The following is a 23,411-nucleotide window of genomic DNA, read 5'->3' on the forward strand; positions in this document are numbered from 1 at the left end:
TGATTGAACTTGGACATAGCAGAAATTTCATGGAAATAGTCATCCCAAATAGCTTTACCCCAATCCCAATTTAACTTGCACAATCAGCCCATTTGATGGATCTCCATGATGGGATGAACATATCCACAAGAAATGAGCCCTTAATTCCTTGGTAAGTCTACTTTGAGTTCGTGGTTGCCCCAAACCTACTATCTGAAATTTTCGACAAACAAAAACAAAACAGAAAGAGAAAGACACTTTCTAACTGCAATATAAAGGCCAACATATCCCTAGTCACTTGTATCTATGCGCGGCACTCAACAGTCTAGTCACTTGTATCTATGCGCGGTACTCAACAGTGAATCTCAATATTGGCAATATAATTAATCAAGCGATTTAAAATAGTAGACATAGCAACAAACAAGAGATCAAACAATATCATTAGAACTTAGAAGTACATATCCATTTAATGGCAAAAAAGCCCTACGCTCATTTATACTCTCAAAGGATGTTGCAACATTCAGACAGAGTAGGTGGTACCATATTAGTTCGAGAAACACCAGGAGCAACTGTGACGAGTATGCGATTTATGAGGACATCGCTGCTGCATCTAATTTGCTCAATTCACCGAGTCTTCAGCAACATTCTTCATGCACTCTAATTGCTGAAAAACGGTTAATATCGACAAGACACACACGAATACTTTGAATATCCAAAGGGCAAGTAGATTGTGCAGTCACAAGGGGTATAACAAAGAATAGGATGTCCACTGTGAGGAGAAGAACAGTCGAGAGTCGATGCATGGTTTTAACATTTCTCTTGCTATAAATGCTTAGCAGAGAACTCATGCAATGAGAGGTAGTTAAGAGTTAAAACATTATCAGTGAAAATAAGTAAAATGGGAATCGCGTAGATTGGTTTATTAAAAGTGGTAAAATAATGCAAATAGGAACCAACCAATTGGTTAAATAACAGAAACGGAAATTTGACGTTCCTAGATGGAGGTGGTGTGCTGGTGTTGGAGAACACTACGATGTACGTCTACTAAATATACTTGTATGGGAGAGAGCATCTCGTTCACTTGCCAAAAGACATGCGCTAGTCATGTGATAAAATTGAAGAAGCCTCGGAAACAACCCCATTTCAATGTTATATGAAGATAAAAAGTAGCATGCAACTCGTCTGCTAACAGTCTTCCTTGAGGACGTTGAAGTTATTATGTTAATTTTTTATTATTTCGATAGTACCAGCTACCATCAGTACACGTATAAGAGTTCTTTGTGTTGACTGTTGATTGCCTTTCTGCAATTAAAGATCAGTTATCTTGTTCTACACTAACAACGCAGAGGGCTTTTTGAAGTGGATTAGAAGACTGCAGTGCTAATCACGTATTCACATTCAGAACCTATACCTATTCTATTAGCTAACATCTTACCGGGCATACCCGCATTGCTTTAGCTGGCCAGCTAAAGTTGATAAATAAGCTTGGCTGGTGCTCCGTTTGAAATGTAACATGTAGATTATCATCTGAATACATGGGCGATGCTAGAATTGGTAGATTTATGCGTTCGGCCTAATATAAAATCAAAGTGTTCAGGACATATACATCTTTATTATTGAAATGTCAAAAGATCCTTGTGGTCATTTTTCGTTGCTAAAACATATCACTTCTCAGATCAGATGCATGGGAAAATAATCTCCAGAGAGAAAGGTGATCAGCTGCCTTACTTTCTGACACTAGCAAAAAAAAAAAGAGGCCAACTGCACTGCCGGAAAATTGGTCTATAAAAGATGCCAGGATTTGAACAGTTACAAGGTGGGGGAACTAAAATGTGATACTGCAAAGATTATGATCTAGAATTCTAGATACCACAACTGATCCTCAACTCTGAATAAGTTAAGGGTTTCAAGCTTCTACATTAAATATGATAATGTTACCACCATTAATTTCTACATCATACCTCCTCTTGAACTCTGGAATGATTGTCACACAAACAGAAACTTCTAGAGCAATGAACTACAGTTTTAAACTTGCCTCCTAAGTTCTGATGAGCTGTGTGAAACCGCCGCGCATTATATTACCGTATGCACATCAAACCTTATATAGCAGCATCATGACCTTGTTTCCCCAACTCCATTACGACCCTACAGGTGCTACACCTTTTGACTTTGCCGCAGCTGCTGCAGCAGCAGCAGCTGCGGCAGCGGCGGCTGATGCTGCTGCATTAGGAGTTGAAGGCGGTACAGGTGCTGATTGGGAACTGTTCTGTGATTCAACTTTTTGTTCCTGTTGCTTCTGTGGATGGTGTGAATCAACACTGCCAAGCAGAACCTTGATTTGACTCCCTGTTAGTGTCTCGTGCTCTAGCAAAGCATTGGCCAGTGTATGGAGTTCTTTGTTGCGAGTTGTCAAAATAGTTTTTGCGTTATTGTAGGCCCTATCCAATAATTCCTTGACCTCCTCTTCAATTAGAAGCCTTGTCTCGGTGCTCATACTCTTCCCATTGTCATCATAGTTGTGACAAACAAGCCCGATCTGCCTGCCCATCCCATACTTTGTAACCATCGCTCTTGCTAGTTTGGTTGCCTGCTGGAGATCTGAAGATGCCCCAGAAGTCACTTCGTTCTCCCCAAAAATGAGCTCCTCTGCAACCCGCCCACCCATGGAAACATCCAACCTAGCAAGCATCTGCCTGCGAGAGATACTTGTCTCGTCTTTGTCAGGCAACTGAGCAACCATACCAAGGGACATACCTCGTGGGACAATAGTTGCTTTGTGAACCTGAAGAGCCCCATCAGTATGAATTGCAACTAGAGCATGGCCACCCTCATGAAAAGCTGTCAGCTTACGCGACTCTGGGAGATAACAGCTGATTTACGCTCACTTCCCATCATGATTTTGTCTTTTGCATACTCCAGATCTGCCATGCTCACAGATTTAGCACCGTCCATGGCAGCTTTAAGAGCTCCAATGTTCACCAAGTTTGCAAGATCAGCACCAGAGAAACCAGGTGTTCCTCTGGCAATAATCGTCAGATCAACATCATCTGCCTTGAGAACCTGCAAAGAAACAGAAAATTGTAAAACCTTTGATCGGTAAAATGTGCAACTGTGTCATACTAATTATCTGAAAACGAAAGGTGAGGTATCCAACATACATCAAGAGAAACTACACTCAGCTAAACATTTATTTCTTCGTGAAGGTTCTTTTTGGTCCATTATTTCTTTGGGAGGTAAAACTAAAAGTAATTAGGTTCTCAATTCGCAGAAGCTAAACATGTTCTACCACAAGCATCCTGGTACATACACAAGCAAATAGAGGTTGTGACAATTTGACTACCTCACCAACAAGAACAATATTACAGAAAATTTAATATTTAGGGTATTCTAAATTGCAAGTAGGGGACACTTGAAACATACACAAATCAGATCACGAGGCAAATGGTTTCTGAGGTAGCAGCTGGAACTTGGAAGAACCTAAAGATATTCTACTACAAATATCATTAACAGTATACGGGTATAAGCATATAGAGATGGTGACAATCTCATTGGTTCACCAAGTACTCATCTTCAATATATTTGACTTTACATGGTATTATGCACATCCCATCTGTTGCCCTCATGGGACCCTTAAAACATAGACATTTGACCAAGGGTCAAAACAACTTTACATTGTCATCCGAAGCAGTCAGGTTATATGCAAAAAATGACGTGTAAATTACATGTCAAAGGTGAGCTAGTATATACCAAAATGGTACCACAATTCACAATCCAAATAGGAAAATGAACATCAGAAATCTATTGCACAATTAGTGGGGTCTTAAAAGCAGTACCACAAATTGACTTAAAATTTTATAATACCTTTGACATATGTGATTCCATGATTTGCCTCCTTCCTTCAACATCTGGATTTGGGACAACAATATTACGGTCAAAACGCCCAGGTCTCACCAGTGCTTTGTCTAGAGATTCCGGGAAGTTGGTCGCAGCAATCACAATGATCCCTTCATTTTGTTTAAAACCATCCAATTCCACAAGCAACTGATTCAGAGTCATCTTCATGTACTGCTGATCTTTTGGGTTACGACTCCCTCCTATTGCATCAATTTCATCAATGAAGATAATACAAGGAGATCGCTTCTTTGCCGCAGCAAAAAGATCCCTTACCCTCCTAGCTCCGACGCCCACAAACATTTCCTCAAATTCACTACCGCTGCATGAGAAAAAAGGTACTCCTGCTTCTCCTGCAATGGCCCTTGCTAACATAGTCTTACCAGTCCCAGGTGGGCCCACAAGCAAAACACCTTTTGGGAGCTTGCCTCCTAAACGAGTGAAGCGCTGCATTCAACAAGATTAAGTATATATCTTAATAAACAATGAACAATTATTCTCCCTGCCCAACTAATGCAACAGAACTGGGAAATAAATTTCAAAGAAAATCCAATTGAAATTGTAACCATTTGAATACAATTATAATCTCTTCTCAATACCATATTTCAGAGAAACGAATCCTGAATCTGTTACATATGGGCAAACAAATAGCCCAACGAATTCAAATGTTGCAGCTGTTTATTATCCAAACAAAAAATTATTATGGTTGGGACAAAACAAAATGCGTGTGAAAAACAAATTCCTCCATATTTTGCATTTTAACAGAATCAATATTATCATTGAGCAGGTTTAGACCTTACACTTTTCAAGGTCTAATTATCCATCACTTTCTCACCCTATCATCTTTTATAGTTTGTGTTTTTATTATGACAGGCATCTTCACGCAACAAACTACAACTCTTCTAAATGTTATATAGTTATTTACAAATCCGAGATGCAACATGATCATCCACATTCATTTGGAACAATTTATAATGACCAAAGATATTCTCCAAAGGATCTCTCTGTAGGGAAGAGTATGGTAAAACTCAGAAAAGCATCTTTATACAAAGACTTTTTTTTTTTTTTCAAATAGTATTTCCAACTGGAATGAAAAAATGTAATTGTTTTAATATTGTTATGTTGACATTACTATCTTGCAAACTGTGCATCAATTTCGCTTACAATGAACTTTTGTTTAAAAACTTGAGCCAAGGAAGTTGAAGTCAACCAAGCAGCACACCACCTTGATAACTGGGTTATTAAATCGTTTACTAGTAATCGGTGAGTACTTACTGCTTAGCCGACTGACTAACAATTTAATCCCGATCACAATCGGGCTCAAAAACCCGAGTACTTGGCCGATTAGGCCCGATTAATATAATTGTGTTCACTATTTCAACTATTTCAATGTTAAACATTGAACTCGACATTTCACTGATTGCAACATTTTGTAAAGTTCTATCTTTAATCATATTTATTTTAGTTGATTGAGTGTTTTAATTGTTTATTGATTTGGGTTCTTAATTGGCTTCATTATGTTGGTATTTCAAAGTTAAATATATTTAATAATTATTTGTAAAGAGTGTTATGAAAAATCTCCCATTAAGGATTAATCCCTAACCGATCTGTAGCGGAAGCTTGATAAAGCTTATAGCTGAAAACACCCTTGATAGTGACACTTATCCTAAAAATTTCAGAACATCTGAAAAAAAGTGTTCTCAAAGTTGGCAACAAAACAAAATTCAATAAAAGAAGTGGATGTATACGAAGGCGGAAGCAACTTCGAATCAATAACACCAATGAATAAAATTGATAAACACCCAAAAACTAGGGTTTCAAAGGGAAAATGAATTTCCTTAATTCAATCTCTTGATTAAACAATCCAAAAACAACTAACCTAACAATGAAGGCCTAGATGCCTTTATATAATAAACCTTGTTTCTAATTCTATTTAGAGTCCTAATAGGAAACTATTCTAAGTCCTATTCCTAATTGAATTAGGAAACCAAATAAAATAGAAACTTCTAATTAATTAATAATCCCAACAACTACTGGTTTCTAATCGCTGTCATTAGCAAGATTTTGCAAAAGTTCTCTTTGTGAGCTTAAAAGCCAAATTTCGAGGTCAAGGCAACGTAAGGAGGGGGGCCTATAATGATTATGTGTAAACCGGACTTATATGACATCAAACCACTAATTCTTTCAAGTCTGGGGGATTGATGCGAGGACACAATAGATTATCATGTGAAAACATGCATAATGCTTGACTAGAGTTTATCTTTTATTCTATTTCTATTTTAAATCCTTAGTTAATTAGAATTAGACTAGCTTCTATTTTAGTTTCTCTAGTTCTATTATGATTAGGATTTGTTAACTAGTTCTCTATAAGCGGATGTAAACCTTAAGATTTTTTTCAGACTTGATTATTATTATTGAATTAAGAGAATTCGTTTTTATTCATTAAACCCTAGTTTTGGGTATTTTTATACATTGTGTATCTATTGTTCTTGCTTCCGCGACAAAGATACATCAGAAGGACCACAAGCCAGGGAAGACATTGCCATTTGAATATCTATTTATAAGCTCATTTAAAACATGCCATACTAGCAGAAAGTAAAAACAGACAAGAATGACGAAAATATAATGGTATGTCAACACACTGACACAACCTTACCTCAATTTTCATAAATCAGGTAGATAAAGTACATTCCTTTGTTTAATTTTATCAAAAGCCATGATTTTTTCACTTTTATTTAATTTAATAATTTATTGTGGTTGAAATGTTGAATTGGGTAGGTAGTAGTTTCTTAGGAACAGCAGTTGAGAAACTGAGTTCACATGAAAATCTCGAACACTGAAACTTAATGCAATTGGAAGCCAATAGACAATGTACAGGCCTTTTCCTTTTCCTAATTTGTTTCTTTATCCCTGGGAGGAAGGGTAAGGGAAGAGGAGAGACTTCTACTGTTCCATAAGTTTTAAAAAACAAAAACAGTTCCATAAGCATCACAGATTAAGAAAAACAATTATAAATATCTTAAATAAAGTCAGATGGAGCATTTACCTTAGGATCCCTAAGATAATGAACAATCTCTTCCAGCTCAGCTTTAGCCTCATCGACACCCTTGACATCATTAAACTTTGTGCTTGATTCCATGCTAGCCTGTACCTCTTCGTTTAATCCGAGCCCTGCTAAAAATATATCAACGATAACATGCATCATGAATTATTGAACATAAAGGTTACTGCTTAGTATTTTCACTGGATGATTTACTGATTATAACACAATGTTGATACCTTTACTTATTCCCTTATCCTCAATTAATGCTCCAACACCAGATATCAGGAGGAATGCTAATGCAATAGAACGGAATGTCCTCCACAATTGCTCCTTGAATTGGCTACCTTCCGTAGTGACCATATGAATAGGAGCACCAGAAGTTCCAAGGATACCCTCGTTTGTGGTCCTTCCCGCATTCCTCAAAGCTGTAAGACCCCCAACACTGTTTTCTTCCCTTGGTTCTTTGGAGACTCCTGCAGACAAAACTTGTTTATCATTACAAATTATGAATTGCAAGCTGAAAAGGAAAAAGTTAAGAGAACCCACATCAAGTGGTGGGAATTTCTTAGACCTAACATTAGAGGTGGGTCATGGGATAAAATTATAAAAATTGCAGTGAGACACTACTATGGTGCACAAATATATGCAACCTTGTCAAAGGGCAAAAATTTAATTGTATACATCAGTGCTTTGTGTAGGATAGCCCCCACAGACACACAGTTCTTCTCCTGACACGTACATCATCCTCTTCTTTATGCTATATTGGTGAATTCATTAATACCAAATTGCATGTGCTGCACGTACTTTTAATATGTTTTTCCTGTGCTTATTTATTTTAATTTTATTTTCAGAAAGCTAATACGTTGATGTATGATAATTAATAGAGTTTTGAAATTGGGGTAAAATTAGACATCCAAATTTTCATATCAATAACACTTTTCAAAATTGACTTTCAAAAAACTAAAACTCAATATCTTTATACCAAGAAGGAAATACCAGCCACCCACTCCCAGCCCAAAAAGGAAAGAAGGGGAGGGGGGAATCAATGTACGCTACACTCCAAGTCAAACTAATAGGCCCCAGTAAGAGGCACTCAACAAAAACTCCAACTTACGTGCCTAACTACAATAACTGCCTCCGACCGGGAAAAAAAAAAGTAATAAACACATATGCATAACAACATTTACAGTCGATTACTCGTGCCGGTAAGACAATTCACACACCTTATTATGAAGCCTATTTGTAATAGTAAATGGTGAAGACTGAAGACTACATTAGGATAAGAAATACATTGATTGAGATATATCAATTCGAGGGGAAAGACAAAACATAAATAGACAAAATAAGAAAAACCGTCAATTGAAAATCAGTATTCACAACAAAAAAAATAATAATAATAATAAATAAATACATAAAAAAAAAAAAAAAAAAAAAAAAACACTTCAAATTCCAGCACGCACCTTTCTGCAAAGTTTTGAGCAATTCGCTATCGTCCAGCCTATCAACTTTGACCAATGCTTTAACATATTCGGAAAGCGCTGATGGATTGGAATGTAAACCAGGCCGACTCTCAAATAGTCGTATCACCTCTTCTGGATCGCTTCTGCGGTAGAGCTCTTTGAGCAGTGATACGTCATTCTCTCCATCCGAATCACGCATTCTACGAGCGAAATTCCCGGCATAACTTGACTGAAACCTTCCTTGATGATATAGAAACCCATTCCCTGCAGACCAGTGAGACGGTCAACAATAATGAGATAGTAAATGACATTATATATAAATAATATTGAAAAAATAATAATTATATAAATAAATTAAATTTAAAAAAAAAAGGCAACATTTGGATACAGGTACTCCCTGTAATCAGGTTGGGAGACTTCTTAATCAACCGTCTTATATGAAAATGCAATATCTCATTAGCGTATGTGAACCACACGCATATAGAAAATAAATACTAATATACTACTTGAACTTTAAAAGCTGTGACTAGATGCCTTAGACAGCACGAGTTCAATATGGAAGAGACTTCCCCTGATATTTCTATGACCTCTAGTATACACGTATTAGGTATAATCTTCCAGAGCCCCATCAGACTTGTTAATAACAAGACAAGTTGGGGAGGGGGAGGAATGAAATGCAACTATATGCATCTAACCAAGCTCAAAAGAGCACAACTGTAAATCCCCACAGAGACATCGAAATGAAAGACAAGGAGTTTGCCAGGACAAACAAGGCATGGATCTTTGGTCTCAGAAAAAAAAGGCTACCAAAAGACAAGGGGCACGGACACTATAAGTTTCATTTCAGCGTGTCCACCAGAAAGTTAAGTCGGTAATGAGATAACAAAAGAGAAAATGACATAAGAAAAAAGGATGTGGTTAGATAGCATACCTCCAGCTAAGGCCTTTTGCAAAGAGAGATGAGGTCTAAACATGTTCCTGAAACATTGCAACTCCAATTCCTGTTTTGAAACCTGTTATAGAAGAAGATATTATCACCCTCCTGGAACAAATCTCATATAAAAATACTTTAAATTCGTCTAATTACAGAAAAGGGGTTTGAGATTTCCAATCAATTAGAACAAAAACATCGCTAAAAATTTAATCTTTGGTAAAAAAAAATTATTACCTGCACAAGTAGTCGCCTCCAAGCCATTATTATTTTTCCTTCCCTTCAAAAAAATACAAATCTCTCACTCTCTCTGTGTGTTTATTTGCAAATTCTAATAATAATAATAATATAATAATAAGTAACGGGAACAAAGGTTTCTTTGTCTAAAATTTTGTATATTTGATACACGAGGTGGAGGAGGAGATTCTCGTAAATTTACTGTTGTGACACATCTTGTGTTGTTGGTGTGTACAAGTTGGGTTAGTACTTAGTAGACGAGCCTAGAAACGTTATTTTGGTTTTTATGGGCCAATTTGGAACATTAACGAGTTTGACAAGATAAGCTCAAATTTTCGATGATATTTCGTACGGAATTCAGTTTGTTTGAAGAGTCGAAATATTGAATGCAGGTCCGAATTGGTGTTCTGATTTGTACATAACTACATACTACTTTCTACTTTTGCTTTCTTTGTCATCCTCAGTCTTCATCTTTGTCACCAACTCCATCATCCACCTCAACGCAATGTGTCAATGTGCACAGCCCGATCACCCTTAGCCATAAATCATCACACAGCATTGGATAAATTTGTCTCGGATGGTTGCCCTGCTCAAACTACAAAGTCAGAGTCATAAGAACAAACACTACTACAATAATTGAAGATAAGTAGCCTCCAGTCCTGTTCAAATAAGAATGTCAGAACGCAGAAGAAATATCTGAAACACAAAACCACGCATTGCTTTTGTCCCCTCAAATGCTTTGGAAACAAATACAGCTTGCTTAGCTCAAGCAGCTTTAGCATTTTACTGTAAAAAACAATAGAACCTTTATATTTTGGAGAACTACAACCAATTCCAATCCTGATCACCATACGAATAGAACAAAAAAAACTTTGAGTTAGACCAATTAGGGCAGCCAGTTGATAGGAGCAGGGAATTATCTTAACTGCATTAACCATAGACACAATCTGGCCAAACACAACAAAGCTCAGCATCGGAGGATGCTTTTTTGCAAATTCCTCTTGGCAATTTGAATCATAAATGCTACAACAACAATATTGAAGAGTACTTGCCAAATAAAGTTAATTTCTAGGGGTCTCTCCCAAGAGGGCGAATCTGAATGAGAGAAGCTTTCACAAATCTGCATCAATTTGAAATGAATGAACTTTGTAGGTATATAGAGTTCAGCTTATGGAGTTGATTGCTGCTAAGGCAAGCAACTTCGAAGTACCAAAGGTATTTAAGGAGATACCCGTTCAGTTTAGGCCATAAAACATGGTAAAGATGAGCAGTTTGATCTTTTGAAAGTAGGCGACAGAAATGGGGATCGATAAAATGTACAAAAGGTATTACAAGCGAGTGAACACAAGGCAGAAAGGAACAAAACTAACCTGTTATTTGGGATGCAAGGAGTTGCATCTCTAAAGAGAGGTTAAGACATGAAGATGCACTTATCCAATCCAGATCTAATTAATTGCATGGCAGAACCAATAACTACATTGCCATTCCCAAGATTCTCTTCAGTCAACTAGAAGCATATGGCTGATAATATTATGCAAGTGCAGTAGGTAATCATGCTTAATACTTGAACTTTCGATTGCACAAATATGCTTATGATGTTGTACCCCGGCAGCATGTGAAATTAACCAATCCAAGTATTGATTTCAGATGAAGGACACATTCAAGAAAGAAACATAAAGACTATCATCCCACAACTTATCACCACACATATAAACTAACCACCAAGCAGAACATATAAGAAAAGAAATAACTCGGAGAAATTAGCGGATGGGCGAACCAACTAGACTAGAGTTCCCAAACAATTGATCTCAATTACATACCACGAAAAACATGTTTATGCAAACTAGGACCATTAAACATGAGAAATTTAATCTTTCATCAACTGTAAAGTAAACATTCTACAATGTCTCAGTCTTACATCCATTTGTGGAGCTGATATCTACACCATGAGTACCCATCTGTAGTTGGTATGCCTCAAACAGTTCAGGTATCTTACGATGATGCTTGATCACATACTTCTTTAAGAAAACATCTTCAGCTACTCTAAACCCTTGACCCATGCCATTCCTACTTAGCAGACCCTTCGAGAGCAGAATTTGAAGAACAGAACTCCTGGGGATGATTCTATTCTCCAAGCTATGTCCAATAACACTTAGATTGCTAAAAACATCAAATCGAGTCCAATTTAGTCTCTTCATAAGAAAATCCAAAGATGATTTCAATTTCTCCACTGAATAGGACATGAGAAAAGGTTGCTTCTTGAACATAGAGATAAGCTCATCTTCTGACCACCCAAAACTCCTCAAAAACGCGAACTTCGCGTCCCATGTAGTCTTCTTCATCTGCGATATCACGCGCATCCCATGTATGAACAATTTACTCGAGGGACAAAAACCCATTTTCTTGAGTTCAGATACCACTTTGTCAACATGGCCAGATTTCTGACAGAGAAGCCGGGGCTGCATCATTGTGAACTCTAATATATTCGGTTCCGGCACACCATGTTGTCTCAGGATTGCTATGTTCGGTCCCATACTCATTTCTGCCTCATGGAGCAACCAACCCCACTTCTTAAGAACGATGGCAATTCTTTCATTTGTGTGAAGCAAACTCCTAAGAAAACGGACCGAAGGAATAATTTGTTTCTCTAAACTCCTTGACAAGACAGCTTGGTAGGACACGACAAATTTTCCAAGATCGGGTCCAGTAATGCCAAGGTCGCTGAAAAACTTAAACTTGGGTTCTAGAATTTTATCAGCGTTAGAAACGAGCACTGAAGGGCGTCTTGTAATGAGATTTGAGATGTGGGCATCAGTGAAACCATGGGTCTTGAGGAGGGAGAGGACCGAGTCTGGTTTAGTGGTCGACTTAAGTACAAAATTTTCAGAAGCTTTGAGAGCTAAATCTTGTGATAAACCACAAGATTTTATGAGGTAATCTACCGTGAAATTCCGGCTTTTGGAGGAGGTGATGGGTTTTTGTGTAGAAATGAATCTACTAATGAGTGGTGGTTTTTGGAACATATACAAATGGGTAATTCTTGTTCCTGATTCTCTAACATTTGTTACTCTAATATATCTACAAACAAAATGAAACATTGTATTGAGTTCAACTTACAGATTTTATGGGTGCCGATTTGTTGTCTTGGGAGTTTTCAAGAACAGTGAGGGCTTCTTATGCCTTTACCCCCAAAGCCAAAACCCTTACCAATTGTCGGAATTTTGAAAGTTCTAAAAACCGGGATTCTTGTTATTTCGATTTCTTCGAAAAACCGAAATAATCGATTCTTGTATTCTGAGATTCCGTTTCGGTAAAAACCTTCCAGGATGAATGGAAGCTTTCAAGGAACCACACGTTCAGGGAAATGCAATTTAAAAGTGAAGTATCATTTATTTTTCAATCATACAATCAGCATCAGACCCTATGTCCCTATCTTTAGGAAGTTTAGGAGCTCGATCAGATTCATCAAAGGGCTGATTACGGAAGTTAAAACTGCAAAAATGTATATACCAACCACGGAAGTTAATACTAATACTGTGAACAACATATTAGTAGGCTAATAATATAGGTATTTGTTATTGACAGACTCCATATTGTGTTGGGTAGACTCCAAAAAAAAAACAATTATTACAAGTGTGTCATTAGTCTCAAAAAGTCTAAAAAAAAACAAATATTACAAGTGTGTCATTAGTCCTAAAAAGTTGAATTCGAAAACCCTAAGCTTAAACGACCCGGCTAGGTCGTTCATTGTGCAAACCCAACGATATGGTCACATCGTTTGTACTAAATCCCCAACGATATGGCCACATCAGTCAAGAGGCCAAGAAACAAAACTTTATATTTTTTCAAAGTTCAAATCTCAAACGGTGTAGCCACACCGTTTGGACTAAGTCTCCAACAATATGGCCACACCGTTTTGACTAAGTCCCTAACGATATGGCCACACCGTTTGGGATTTGAACTTTGAAAAAAATATAAAGTTCAGTTTTTTGCCCTTTTGACCGGTGTGGGCACACCGTTTGGACTAAGTCTCAAACGATGTGGCCTAGTCGTTTGGGACTTAGTCCAAACGATGTGGCCACATTGTTTGGACTAAGTTTGAAACGGTGTGGCCACATCATTGGGTTTGCACAATGAACGACTTTAGCCGGGTCGTTTAAACTTGGGGTTTTCGAATTCAACTTTTTGGGACCAATGACACACTTGTAATATTTTTTTTTTTTTTTGGAGTCTACCCAACACAATAAAGAGTCCGTCAGTAATAAGACTCATAATATATGAAAACAAAGAGACCATATCTGCTCCCCCAAATCATCTCCTAACACAAATTCTATGAACTCTGAGAAATTAGTGGATGTGCAGACCAAATAGAGATCCATAAAAATTGAAACATCATTAATCTAAGAGAAGTTAAATGCATTTGTTTACACAAACAACTAGAATAAACTTAAGAAGCTTTAATGTTCATTAAATGTGATGTAACCATACAACAATTTCTTAATCTTACATCAATTTCTGGACCCAATACTAAAACCTTGGGTACACATCTTTTGTTGGTATGCCTTCAACAGTTCATGAATCTCACGATGATACAATACACAATTTGATGAAACTGTCAGGTTTACAGAGTAGAGTTCCAGGGCTCGAGAATGTAAACTTTGAAATATACCATTCAAGCACACCATGATCATTAGTCTTCGTCCATACCTTCCTCTTCATTGTCTTCTCATCTTCATCTTTGTTACCATTTTCATCCTCCTCCTCCATAATGTCTCCTTCAGTGTCCACAAACCCATCAGGCCATCACCCTCAATAGCTTATCCAAAAACCAGAACAAAACATAATGGATAACTTTGTGTAAATTGGTTGACCTGCTCAAACTACAAAGTCAGAGTGATCAGAAATTCAGAGCAAACATAATAGAAGAAAATGAAGAGTTCTAGTCATTCCAACGTAACAATCCAATGACAGACAATTTGACAAGGCGATGCCAAAATAATTAGAAGAATTTATGTTTCATGAATATCCAATGACAGACAACCTCACTTGATGATAAAAAAAAAAAAAAAAAAAAAAAAATATATATATATATATATATATATATACGGTTTGTCTAGAGTGCCACTCTTATAGTGACACCCTTATCTCACACTTCTCTTGGTCCGTCGGATCTGTTCTTTAGATTATCGATCTAATTCACTAAAAATCATGAAATTTCAAAATTTCACACTATTTCAAAACAAAAAATGAAAAACGCGAAATTTGTTTGCTTCTTCATCTCGGTCTTCTTTCTTCCAAAACCAAAACCCTTCAAACAAATTTCATAAAGTATTCAAACAAATCGGTTAAAAGAGGAAACCCAAAATTTCTTGATCTGAGTTGTTAAAGAGGAAATGGATTTCTTAAGAAATCCAAGGTTGTTTAGAGGAACGAATTGTCGCGATGGGTGAAAAAGAGGTAAATCCGCGGTCATCACTTCTCTCTTGAAATTATTTGTTCTCTCTTGAAATTATTTGTTCAAACTTGAAATTATTTGTTCAAACTTGATTAAAGTGCAACTTTTGGTTGGGTCTTGAATTTAGAAATCTTCCGGACAAGTGAAATTGTCCATTGTTACTTCGTTGTTACTGTTAATACACCAAGTTCCCCATTCACACCAACTATCGCATGTATTTCATTGAAGGATGAGGGCTTTCCAACCTTCCCTCCCTTGGAGGATTTGGATTCATTTATGTGAATCACTAAAAATTATTTTACTGCTGAATTATTTGGCATATATGAAATGATTTGTGTCAAAATGCATCTAGAACCCTCTTCTTGTAGAATACTTAACTTGTAAACTTCAAATTTCATCCATCTCTATTTTGCCCAGCTAATCATGTATTATATGAAATGACTAAGTGAATAACACACTCTCTCCATATACTGGTCAAGACGTCAAGTAATGCTATGTCCTTAATCTCGTATAGTTCTCTTAATGGAATACTATATGTATAAGAAGGCTCACTATACTTTGAAATAGCAATTTCTTATGGATATTTCTCATTTATGTTGTGGTAATTTTGGCAAGCATTACTGCATTAGTTAAAAAGTTTATTTTACTGTCATCTTGCTCTGTTGTGAAAGCATATCCAATTTAACATGAGTAATAATTTCACTAATTTGATGAACTTGTGTAAATGAGGTTTTCATTTGAATTCGACATCACTAAGACATTTTACTCAAATTTCTGATTCAGTACGCAGGTGGGTTCGCAGCCAATCACATCCATTGCTTGGATTCCATACAAATCGAAACATTGCATACGAATTGATATCTAATGTCTAACAGTTAAAACTGAAATTTGGCAGGCATGGAGGGTGTGATATCAGTGTTTAGGAGCAGGACATTGCGATTGCATACAACTCGTAGTTGGGATTTTTTAGGTCTTATATTGGAACATGGCAAAGTGACTTCAGTAGCCATGAAGACAAACAAAGCGTCTCCAATGCAGCTAGCTGAATTGCTGTAGGCCTTGTGAACTGCTGCAAGCCTTATTTGACACATGTCTTTCAGGTGATGAAATCAGTGTGGCTTGTTGAATTGCTGCAGGCCTTGTGATTTGAGTTACTGGTGCTTGGACCACTTCTGGAGATTGGCTAGTAGCAACTGGCTTTGTACAAGTTGCAAAAACTCATTTGGCCTTGAGAAATGAATTCCTTTTCAATTGTAAATGAAATCCCATAATAGTATTGATAGAAGGACATCATGGTTGCGAGAATTTACTTGTAAAGAATTTGGGTGGTATAAGTTTCTCAATAACTTCTGGCAGTGCTCGAAACAATGTCTATAATATTGACAATTCGCTAGTGATTTGATTTTGTGGAATTAGTAGGGATTTTATGAGTCTGCAGATACAAATAAAGGAAGAGGATGCCTGAAACTTCAAAACTTAGTAACAATAATTCATTAGAGTTGTCAAACTTATTACCGATGGAAAACTAATATTACGATGCCTGCCGATGGTGTGTTCAATCGAGAATCAATGGAATGACCTTAAACTTGTCGAGAGCTACTTATCGAGAGAAAGTTAGTATCCTGATGTAACAGTTAGCCAATGCATATGAAATCAACAATCAACCTGTCATATTGATGACAAATGATGCAATTCAACAATACAATAGTAGTGTCTCTCAAGTTACTGTCAACCCTCATAAGCCGTTATAGTTCTCATAATATAACATCAAGACAACAGAAAAAATATAACATCAAGACAACATAAATGGCCATGCCGTTTGGACTTTGAACTTGCAAAAAATGGGCGGTCTGTTTGGACTTTGTCCCAAACGGCATGGCCACACCGTTTGGCCTTAGTCCCAAACGGCATGGCCACACCGTTTGGGACTAAGTCCAAACAGACACACCATTTTTTTGCAAGTTCAAAGTCCAAACGGCATGGCCACACCGTTTGGCCTTAGTCTCAAACGGCATGGCCACACCGTTTGAGACTAAGGCCAAACGGCATGGCCACACCGTTTGGCCTTAGTCCCAAACGGCATGGCCACACCGTTTGGAACTAAGTCCAAACAGACACACCATTTTTTTGCAAGTTCAAAGTCCAAACGGCATGGCCACACCGTTTGGCCTTAGTCTCAAACGGCATGGCCACACCGTTTTTGAGAGACGGCATGGCCACACCGTTTTGAGACTATGGCCACACCGTTACCGTTTTAGTCTCAAACGGCATGTCCACACCGTTTGAGACTAAGGCCAAACGGTGTGGCCATGCCGCGTTGGACTTTGAACTTGCAAAAAATGGCGGTCTGTTGGACTTTGTCCCAAACGGCATGGCCACACCGTTTGGTATTAGTACCAAACGGTGTGGCCATGCCGTTTGGGACTAAGTCCAAACGGTGTGGCCATGCCGTTTGGGACAAAGTCCAAACAGACACGCCATTTTTTTATACGCAGCTAAAAGAATGGATAATTTGAATCTGTTTATCTCCTCATGGTCTTCTTGTCTGTGATCTTGTTGAGTGTACAGGTTTGGTTGAGCATATTAAGTTCTGAGTATCAATTAAATTTTTTGCTGTTGGTTAAACCATTTTCAGCGATGGCTTTGGTGGTATGGTTTCATAATGTGCTTTTCGAAGCGGCCTGAGATTTAGCTCGGCTTGATCCTTTGCATTTCCGAAGTTCTTAAATCATTGAATAATGCAGGACGTTATTGACAATTTGGCGTGAGTAGGATTTAAGCGTGTAGTGGGAAAAAAACAACTTCTCCTACTGTTGGAGAAATAGTTTGACTGCAAAATTACACAAAATTTGAAACAGAATAAGTTTGTGGAAATTCGGACTCAATTTCAAATACTCCAGTGAATGCAAATTTTGAATTTGTTTTAGTGGAAGGCAGCCCTATTGAGTACTAATGGACAACTCCGGTGTAAGTTCGGACTACTATTTCCTAAGACTGCAAAGTTAGATCCTTTAGTGTCATCGCTTGCACTAAAGCAAAGTACCATTGCCTAGTTGCACCCTCGAGTCGTCTAATGAACACAATGGAAGAAGTTCGCTATGCAACTTTTCTAATATTACAAAAAAAAAAAAAAAATATATCGTGAAAGTCGATTTACGATTGGCGCCAAAGACAACAGGAAGAGCTCATATCTTTACAAAGAAAAAAATAGCAATACATACAGTTTGAAATGAGCGTGGTCGATACAATTGCAGAAAAATGATATCCTTCAATTTCTTTGTGATTTTGGGACGAGTGGACGACAGCAGAGACTTCGATATATAAGGGATGATTGTGATGGATTAGACTCCCGAAACACCAAAGCTCGTAGGATGTGTGGCTCGTCTTCTCAGTGAGAACCAAGCTCGGACGATGGTTGTTGCTCAATTAACAAGATCAACCATCTAGGAGCTTCGGTTTAAATCGACACCTCGGTGTCAAACCATTGTGTCCGAAAGTAATCGGGCCGGTGCTCAAATCTGTAGGAAAATAAACACCAAATCACATGATTCCATTCAAGCACCCCAAGACTTCCGGAAACTTCGATCACGGGAAGTGAAAATGGTCCGATTATTCCATAACCATCGAACATTCTCGATTTTGGCTTATGGACTAATCCTAACCGAAACTTCCACTTCCTTCCCATGATCTTCTTCATGGAATCTTCTTCTCATTCTTTTCAACCATATCTCATAATCCATAGGATATGGTGTACCACGTAGACCTGGCCATCAACCCCTAATCGGAAAAGCTTTAAGCCGCGAGGATTTCATTTACAATTGAAAAGGAATTCATTTCTCAAGGCCAAATGAGTTTTTGCAACTTGTACAAGGCCGGTTGCTACTAGCCAATCTCGAAGTGGTCCAAGCACCGGTAACTCAAATCACAAGGCTGCAGCAATTCAACAAGCCACACCGATTTCATCACCGAAAGACTGTGTCAAATAAGGCTTGCGGCTAGGTTCATTAATTTGCATTGAGACGCTTTGTTTGTCTTCATGGCTCTTGAAGTCACTTTGCCATGTTGTTCAATATAAGACCTAAAAATCCCAACTACGAGTTGTATGCAATCGCAATGTCCTGCTCCTAAACACTGATATCACACCCTCCATGCCTGCCAAATTTCAGTTTTAACTGTTAGACATTAGATATCAATTCGTATGCAATGTTTCGATTTGTATGGAATCCAAGCAATGGATGTGATTGGTCTGCGAACCCACTGCGTCTTGAATCGAAATTTGAGTAAAATGTCTTAGTGATGTCGACCCAAATGAAAACCTCATTTACACAAGTTCATCAAATTAGTGAAATTATTACTCATGTTAAATTGGATATGCTTTCACAACAGAGCAAGATGACAGTAAAATAAACTTTTTAACTAATGCAGTAATGCTTGCCAAAATTACCACAACATAAATGAGAAATATCCATAAGAAATTGCTATTTCAAAGTATAGTGAGCCTTCTTATACATATAGTATTCCATTAAGAGAACTATACGAGATTAAGGACATAGCATTACTTGACGCGTCTTGACCAATTATATGGGAGAGTGTGTTATTCACTTAGTCATTTCATATAATACATGATTAATTTGGGCAAAATAGAGATGGATGAAATTTGAAGTTTACAAGTTAAGTATTCTACAAGAAGAGGGTTCTAGATGCATTTTGACACAAATCATTTCATATATGCCAAATAATTCAGCAGTAAAATAATTTTTAGTGATTCACATAAATGAATCCAAATCCTCCGCGTGGAGGGAAGGTTGGAAAGCCCTCATCCTTCAATGAAATACATGCGATAGTTGGTGTGAATGGGGAACTTGGTGTATTAACAGGTAACACGAAGTAACAATGGACAATTTCACTTGTCCAGAAGGATTTCTAAATTCAAGACCCAACCAAAAGTTGCACTTTAATCAAGTTTGAACAAATAATTTCAAGTTTGAACAAATAATTTCAAGAGAGAACAAATAATTTCAAGAGAGAAGTGATGACACAGTATTTACCTCTTTTTCACCCACGCTGACAATTCGTTCCTCTAAACAACCTGGATTTCTTAAGAAATCCATTTCCTCTTTTAACAACTGTATCAAGAAATTTTGGGTTTCCTCTTTTAACCGATTTGTTTGAATACTTTATGAAATTTGTTTGAAGGGTTTTGGTTTTGGAGAAGAAGAAGACCGAGATGAAGAAGCAAACAAATTTCGCGTTTTTTCATTTTTTTTGTTTTTGAAATAGTGTGAAATTTTGAAATTTCGCGATTTTTTAGTGAATTAGATCTGATAATCTAAAGAACAGATCTGACGGACCAAGAGAAGTGTGAGATAAGGGTGTCACTATAAAAGTGGCACTCTAGACAAACCGCATACGATATATATATATATATATATATATATATATATATATATATATATATATATATATATATATATATATATAGTAAAAGGGATTGCTCACTTAAATTTATCAGCAAAACTTAGATCTCGCATTGGTGATACCCTGTCCAATGCTAAACACAACTGGCGAGTGACACATTAGGCGCAAATGCACAATGCACAAATGATGTTTGTTCTCAAATAGATAAGGGTGGAATTCGAACTAATCAAGCCGAGCTTTACTATGCTCAAGCCGGCTCGTTTATTAAGCGAGCTTTGAAATAAGCTCAAGCTTGGCTCATATATTATATGAACGAGCCCGAGTAGCTTGCCTATTTTACACGGCAAAGATGCTATTTGAGCTTATCGAGTCGAGCTTCATTAAACTCGTTTGTTACACAAACTATAATATAGGCTCAAGCTTGGCTCATTTACCTAAATGAACAAGCTCGAGCCCGAGCCCCTCGGCTCAAATTCCACCCTTACAAATAGAATGTCATCACCTGCCCCCAAACCATCTCCATGATCCACGTATTATAAACTCCAGTGAATTTAAGACACTCAGGGCTCTAACCCTGTTATAGTGACTAGTGAGAATGTAGAAAAGTTGTTGAGAAGCCCAAAAACTAAACATCACTTGTCCCTCTGAACACTTGAGACCAAGATATGGCCTTGCATAGTCTAACTAGCTTAGCAGTTTAGTGAAAAACATGAAAAAATATTGAATTAAACTGTTAATTTTCAAGAATTTGAACAAAAACTGATCTTAGATATGAATAGAACAAACACAACCTTGAGATAAACAAATTAGTCTATGTGGCTCCCTACTGTTTTAGTCCAATATACAAGTACTATCAGCCTTTCTGATAATTCCTTGTAACAATCAGGTAAAAGGCTAGTTCAAAGGACATATACCTACAGCTTAGGATGTAAAATATGGAAGTGGAGAAGAATTCATTGTTTTGTGATTGAGTGAAAGAAATGAGAACTGATGAAAATTAGAAAATAATAAACACATGCAGAGAAACAAAAAGCAGAAAGTCATCTAAACATCTTGTACAAGTAAGAACATTATGAAGATTTCCTACCCACACCTTATCACCATATATGAAGTTATGAACTAATTACCAAGCAGAACAAATGATAAAGGAAATATTTCAGAGTGATTACTGGATCTATGCACCAAATATAATTCCCAGATAACACTCCAGTTTAAGATGGGGAACAGGGTTGTGAAAATCAGTTCCAGGTGATTAAATTTTGAAACTCACTTCTTAGAAACATGAGATGATAGAAATATATATTATAGAGGCACATGTTTATGGAACTAATCAAACTTAAAAAGTATCTGCATTTCATCACCTACTTTGAAGTAACAGTCTATAATTCCTCAATCTCAGATCCTTGTTTGGAAGAAGTCTTCGAAGCCTTGTGTACCCATCTCACTTCGGTACCCCTCCAAGAGTTTGGGTTCCTCGTGATGAAACTTGATGACGTACTTTGTCAAGAACACCTCTTCAGCTACTCTTAATGCTTGGCCAATACAATTCCTACTTATCAGATCCTTTGAGAGAAGAATCTGAAGAACATAGCATCTAGGAATGAGTCTCTTTTGCAAGCTGAAAGTGATAGATACTGGGTTCCTGGAAAAATCATCTGGAGTCCAATTAAGGGTATTCATGAAAAAATCTAGTGCTGCATTGATCTTCTTCACCGAAGCACCCATAATGAGGGGTTGCTTCTTGAACACACAGAGAACCTCATCCTCTGACCAGCCAAAACTCTTATAAACCTCCAATTTTGCGTCCCATGTAGACGTCTTCATCCCACTAAGCACACGGAATCCAGTAATGAACACCTTACTTGATGGACTAAAACCCATTTTCTTGAGTTGTAACACGACTTCATTAGGCTTGTCGGGTCCAAAACATAGAGTTTGAGGGTTCAACACCATCAACATTGAGATATGTGATTTGGGCATACCATGATCTAGCAGGAGTGCAATGTTATGTGCCATTTTGCGTTGTATACCAGTGGACCACTTTAACCGATTAAGAATGACGGCAATGCCAATGTCAGTGGGAACAAAGCTTCTTAGGAAATTGATGATAGGGATGATATGCTTCTCTAAGCTTGACTTCAAAATACTAGTGTCCTTAGAGATGAGTTTACCAAGATTGGGTCCTGAAATGCCAATGTTATTGAAATATTCAAGCTTTGGTTTCAAGGTTTTCTCTGGAGAGGTTCGGAGAAGTCGAGGGAGGCTAGAGATGAGGTTTGAAATGTGGGCATCAGTGAAACCATAGGATTTGAGGAGGGAAACAACTGAGTCGGGTCTAGTTGTTGTCGGTTTCTTCAGAGCAACCTTTTTAAAAGCTATGAGAGCTGATTCTGGGGTTAAACCACATGAGTTTATAAGGTAATCTACTGTGAAATCGATGCATTTGGAAGCTTTGAGAGCTGATTCTTGGGTTAAGCCACATGATTTTACGAGGTAATCCACGGTGACATTTGGTTTTGGACTGAGACTAGAGATGAATCTGGTGGGTGCTGGGTTTGGAAGAAGCAAATAATAACAATTCAACAACGGGGTCGTGGTACTGATTCTTGAATTTCGAACAGTTCTGACTCTAGTAATGAGATTTCGACAAACAAAATGATTAAACATTGTAGAGAAAATAATCTATTAATTGGAACTTACAGATTAGTGAAGAGCGGGAGCAGCCTTTGTTCACTCAAAACCCTGATGGCAAGGGCCTGATATCTCTAGTAAGGTTTTTCTTTTTACCTCAATATATCGAACCAAAATTTCGGCAATAGTTCAAATTACACGGGTACTTTTACGGTGGCACATTATATTTGGGTCACATGTTAGGAGAGCAAACCCAAATCCGACCCAATTACTAATTATGTTGAGTTTGTCAAACCCAAATCCAACCCGCCTATATAACGGGTTATGTAACGCCCGTATTTAAAATACGTATTTATTTATTAATTA

The 23,411-nt window shown here is 37.4% G+C and overlaps 3 protein-coding genes across 4 annotated transcripts; all 3 read right to left on the reverse strand.

Annotated features, from left to right (window-relative positions):
- Window positions 1-1,796: 1,796 nt before the first annotated feature.
- On the reverse strand, window positions 1,797-9,673 carry FTSH4 (FTSH protease 4). Its single transcript, XM_086595158.1, is given in 8 exon segments — window positions 1,797-2,838; window positions 2,841-3,039; window positions 3,841-4,317; window positions 6,917-7,041; window positions 7,150-7,386; window positions 8,374-8,637; window positions 9,305-9,386; window positions 9,542-9,673. Coding segments are annotated over 8 exon segments (2,133 nt in total). The 5' UTR covers window positions 9,569-9,673; the 3' UTR covers window positions 1,797-2,116.
- A 1,605-nt stretch (window positions 9,674-11,278) lies between these two features.
- On the reverse strand, window positions 11,279-12,741 carry LOC147512195 (transcription termination factor MTERF8, chloroplastic-like). The gene has a single exon (XM_086595159.1). The coding sequence runs from the start codon at window positions 12,637-12,639 to the stop codon at window positions 11,440-11,442; it is 1,200 nt and encodes a 399-aa protein (XP_086451285.1). The 5' UTR covers window positions 12,640-12,741; the 3' UTR covers window positions 11,279-11,439.
- A 1,242-nt stretch (window positions 12,742-13,983) lies between these two features.
- LOC147512196 (uncharacterized) lies at window positions 13,984-23,192 on the reverse strand. 2 transcript variants are annotated; one of them, XM_086595161.1, is made up of 2 exons: window positions 21,780-23,192; window positions 13,984-14,421 (listed from the first exon to the last, which is right to left on the reverse strand). In XM_086595161.1, exon 1 carries the CDS (start codon window positions 23,079-23,081, stop codon window positions 21,810-21,812), a length of 1,272 nt encoding a protein of 423 aa, XP_086451287.1. In that variant the 5' UTR covers window positions 23,082-23,192; the 3' UTR covers window positions 13,984-14,421; window positions 21,780-21,809. The 2 variants fall into 2 exon arrangements, with proteins under 2 accessions (XP_086451287.1, XP_086451288.1); XM_086595162.1 differs by lacking the exon at window positions 13,984-14,421 and adding an exon at window positions 19,077-19,148.
- Window positions 23,193-23,411: the final 219 nt, after the last annotated feature.

This window comes from Coptis chinensis, chromosome 3 (assembly GCF_015680905.1).
Source record: "Coptis chinensis isolate HL-2020 chromosome 3, ASM1568090v1, whole genome shotgun sequence".
Classification (NCBI taxonomy): Eukaryota; Viridiplantae; Streptophyta; class Magnoliopsida; order Ranunculales; family Ranunculaceae; genus Coptis; species Coptis chinensis.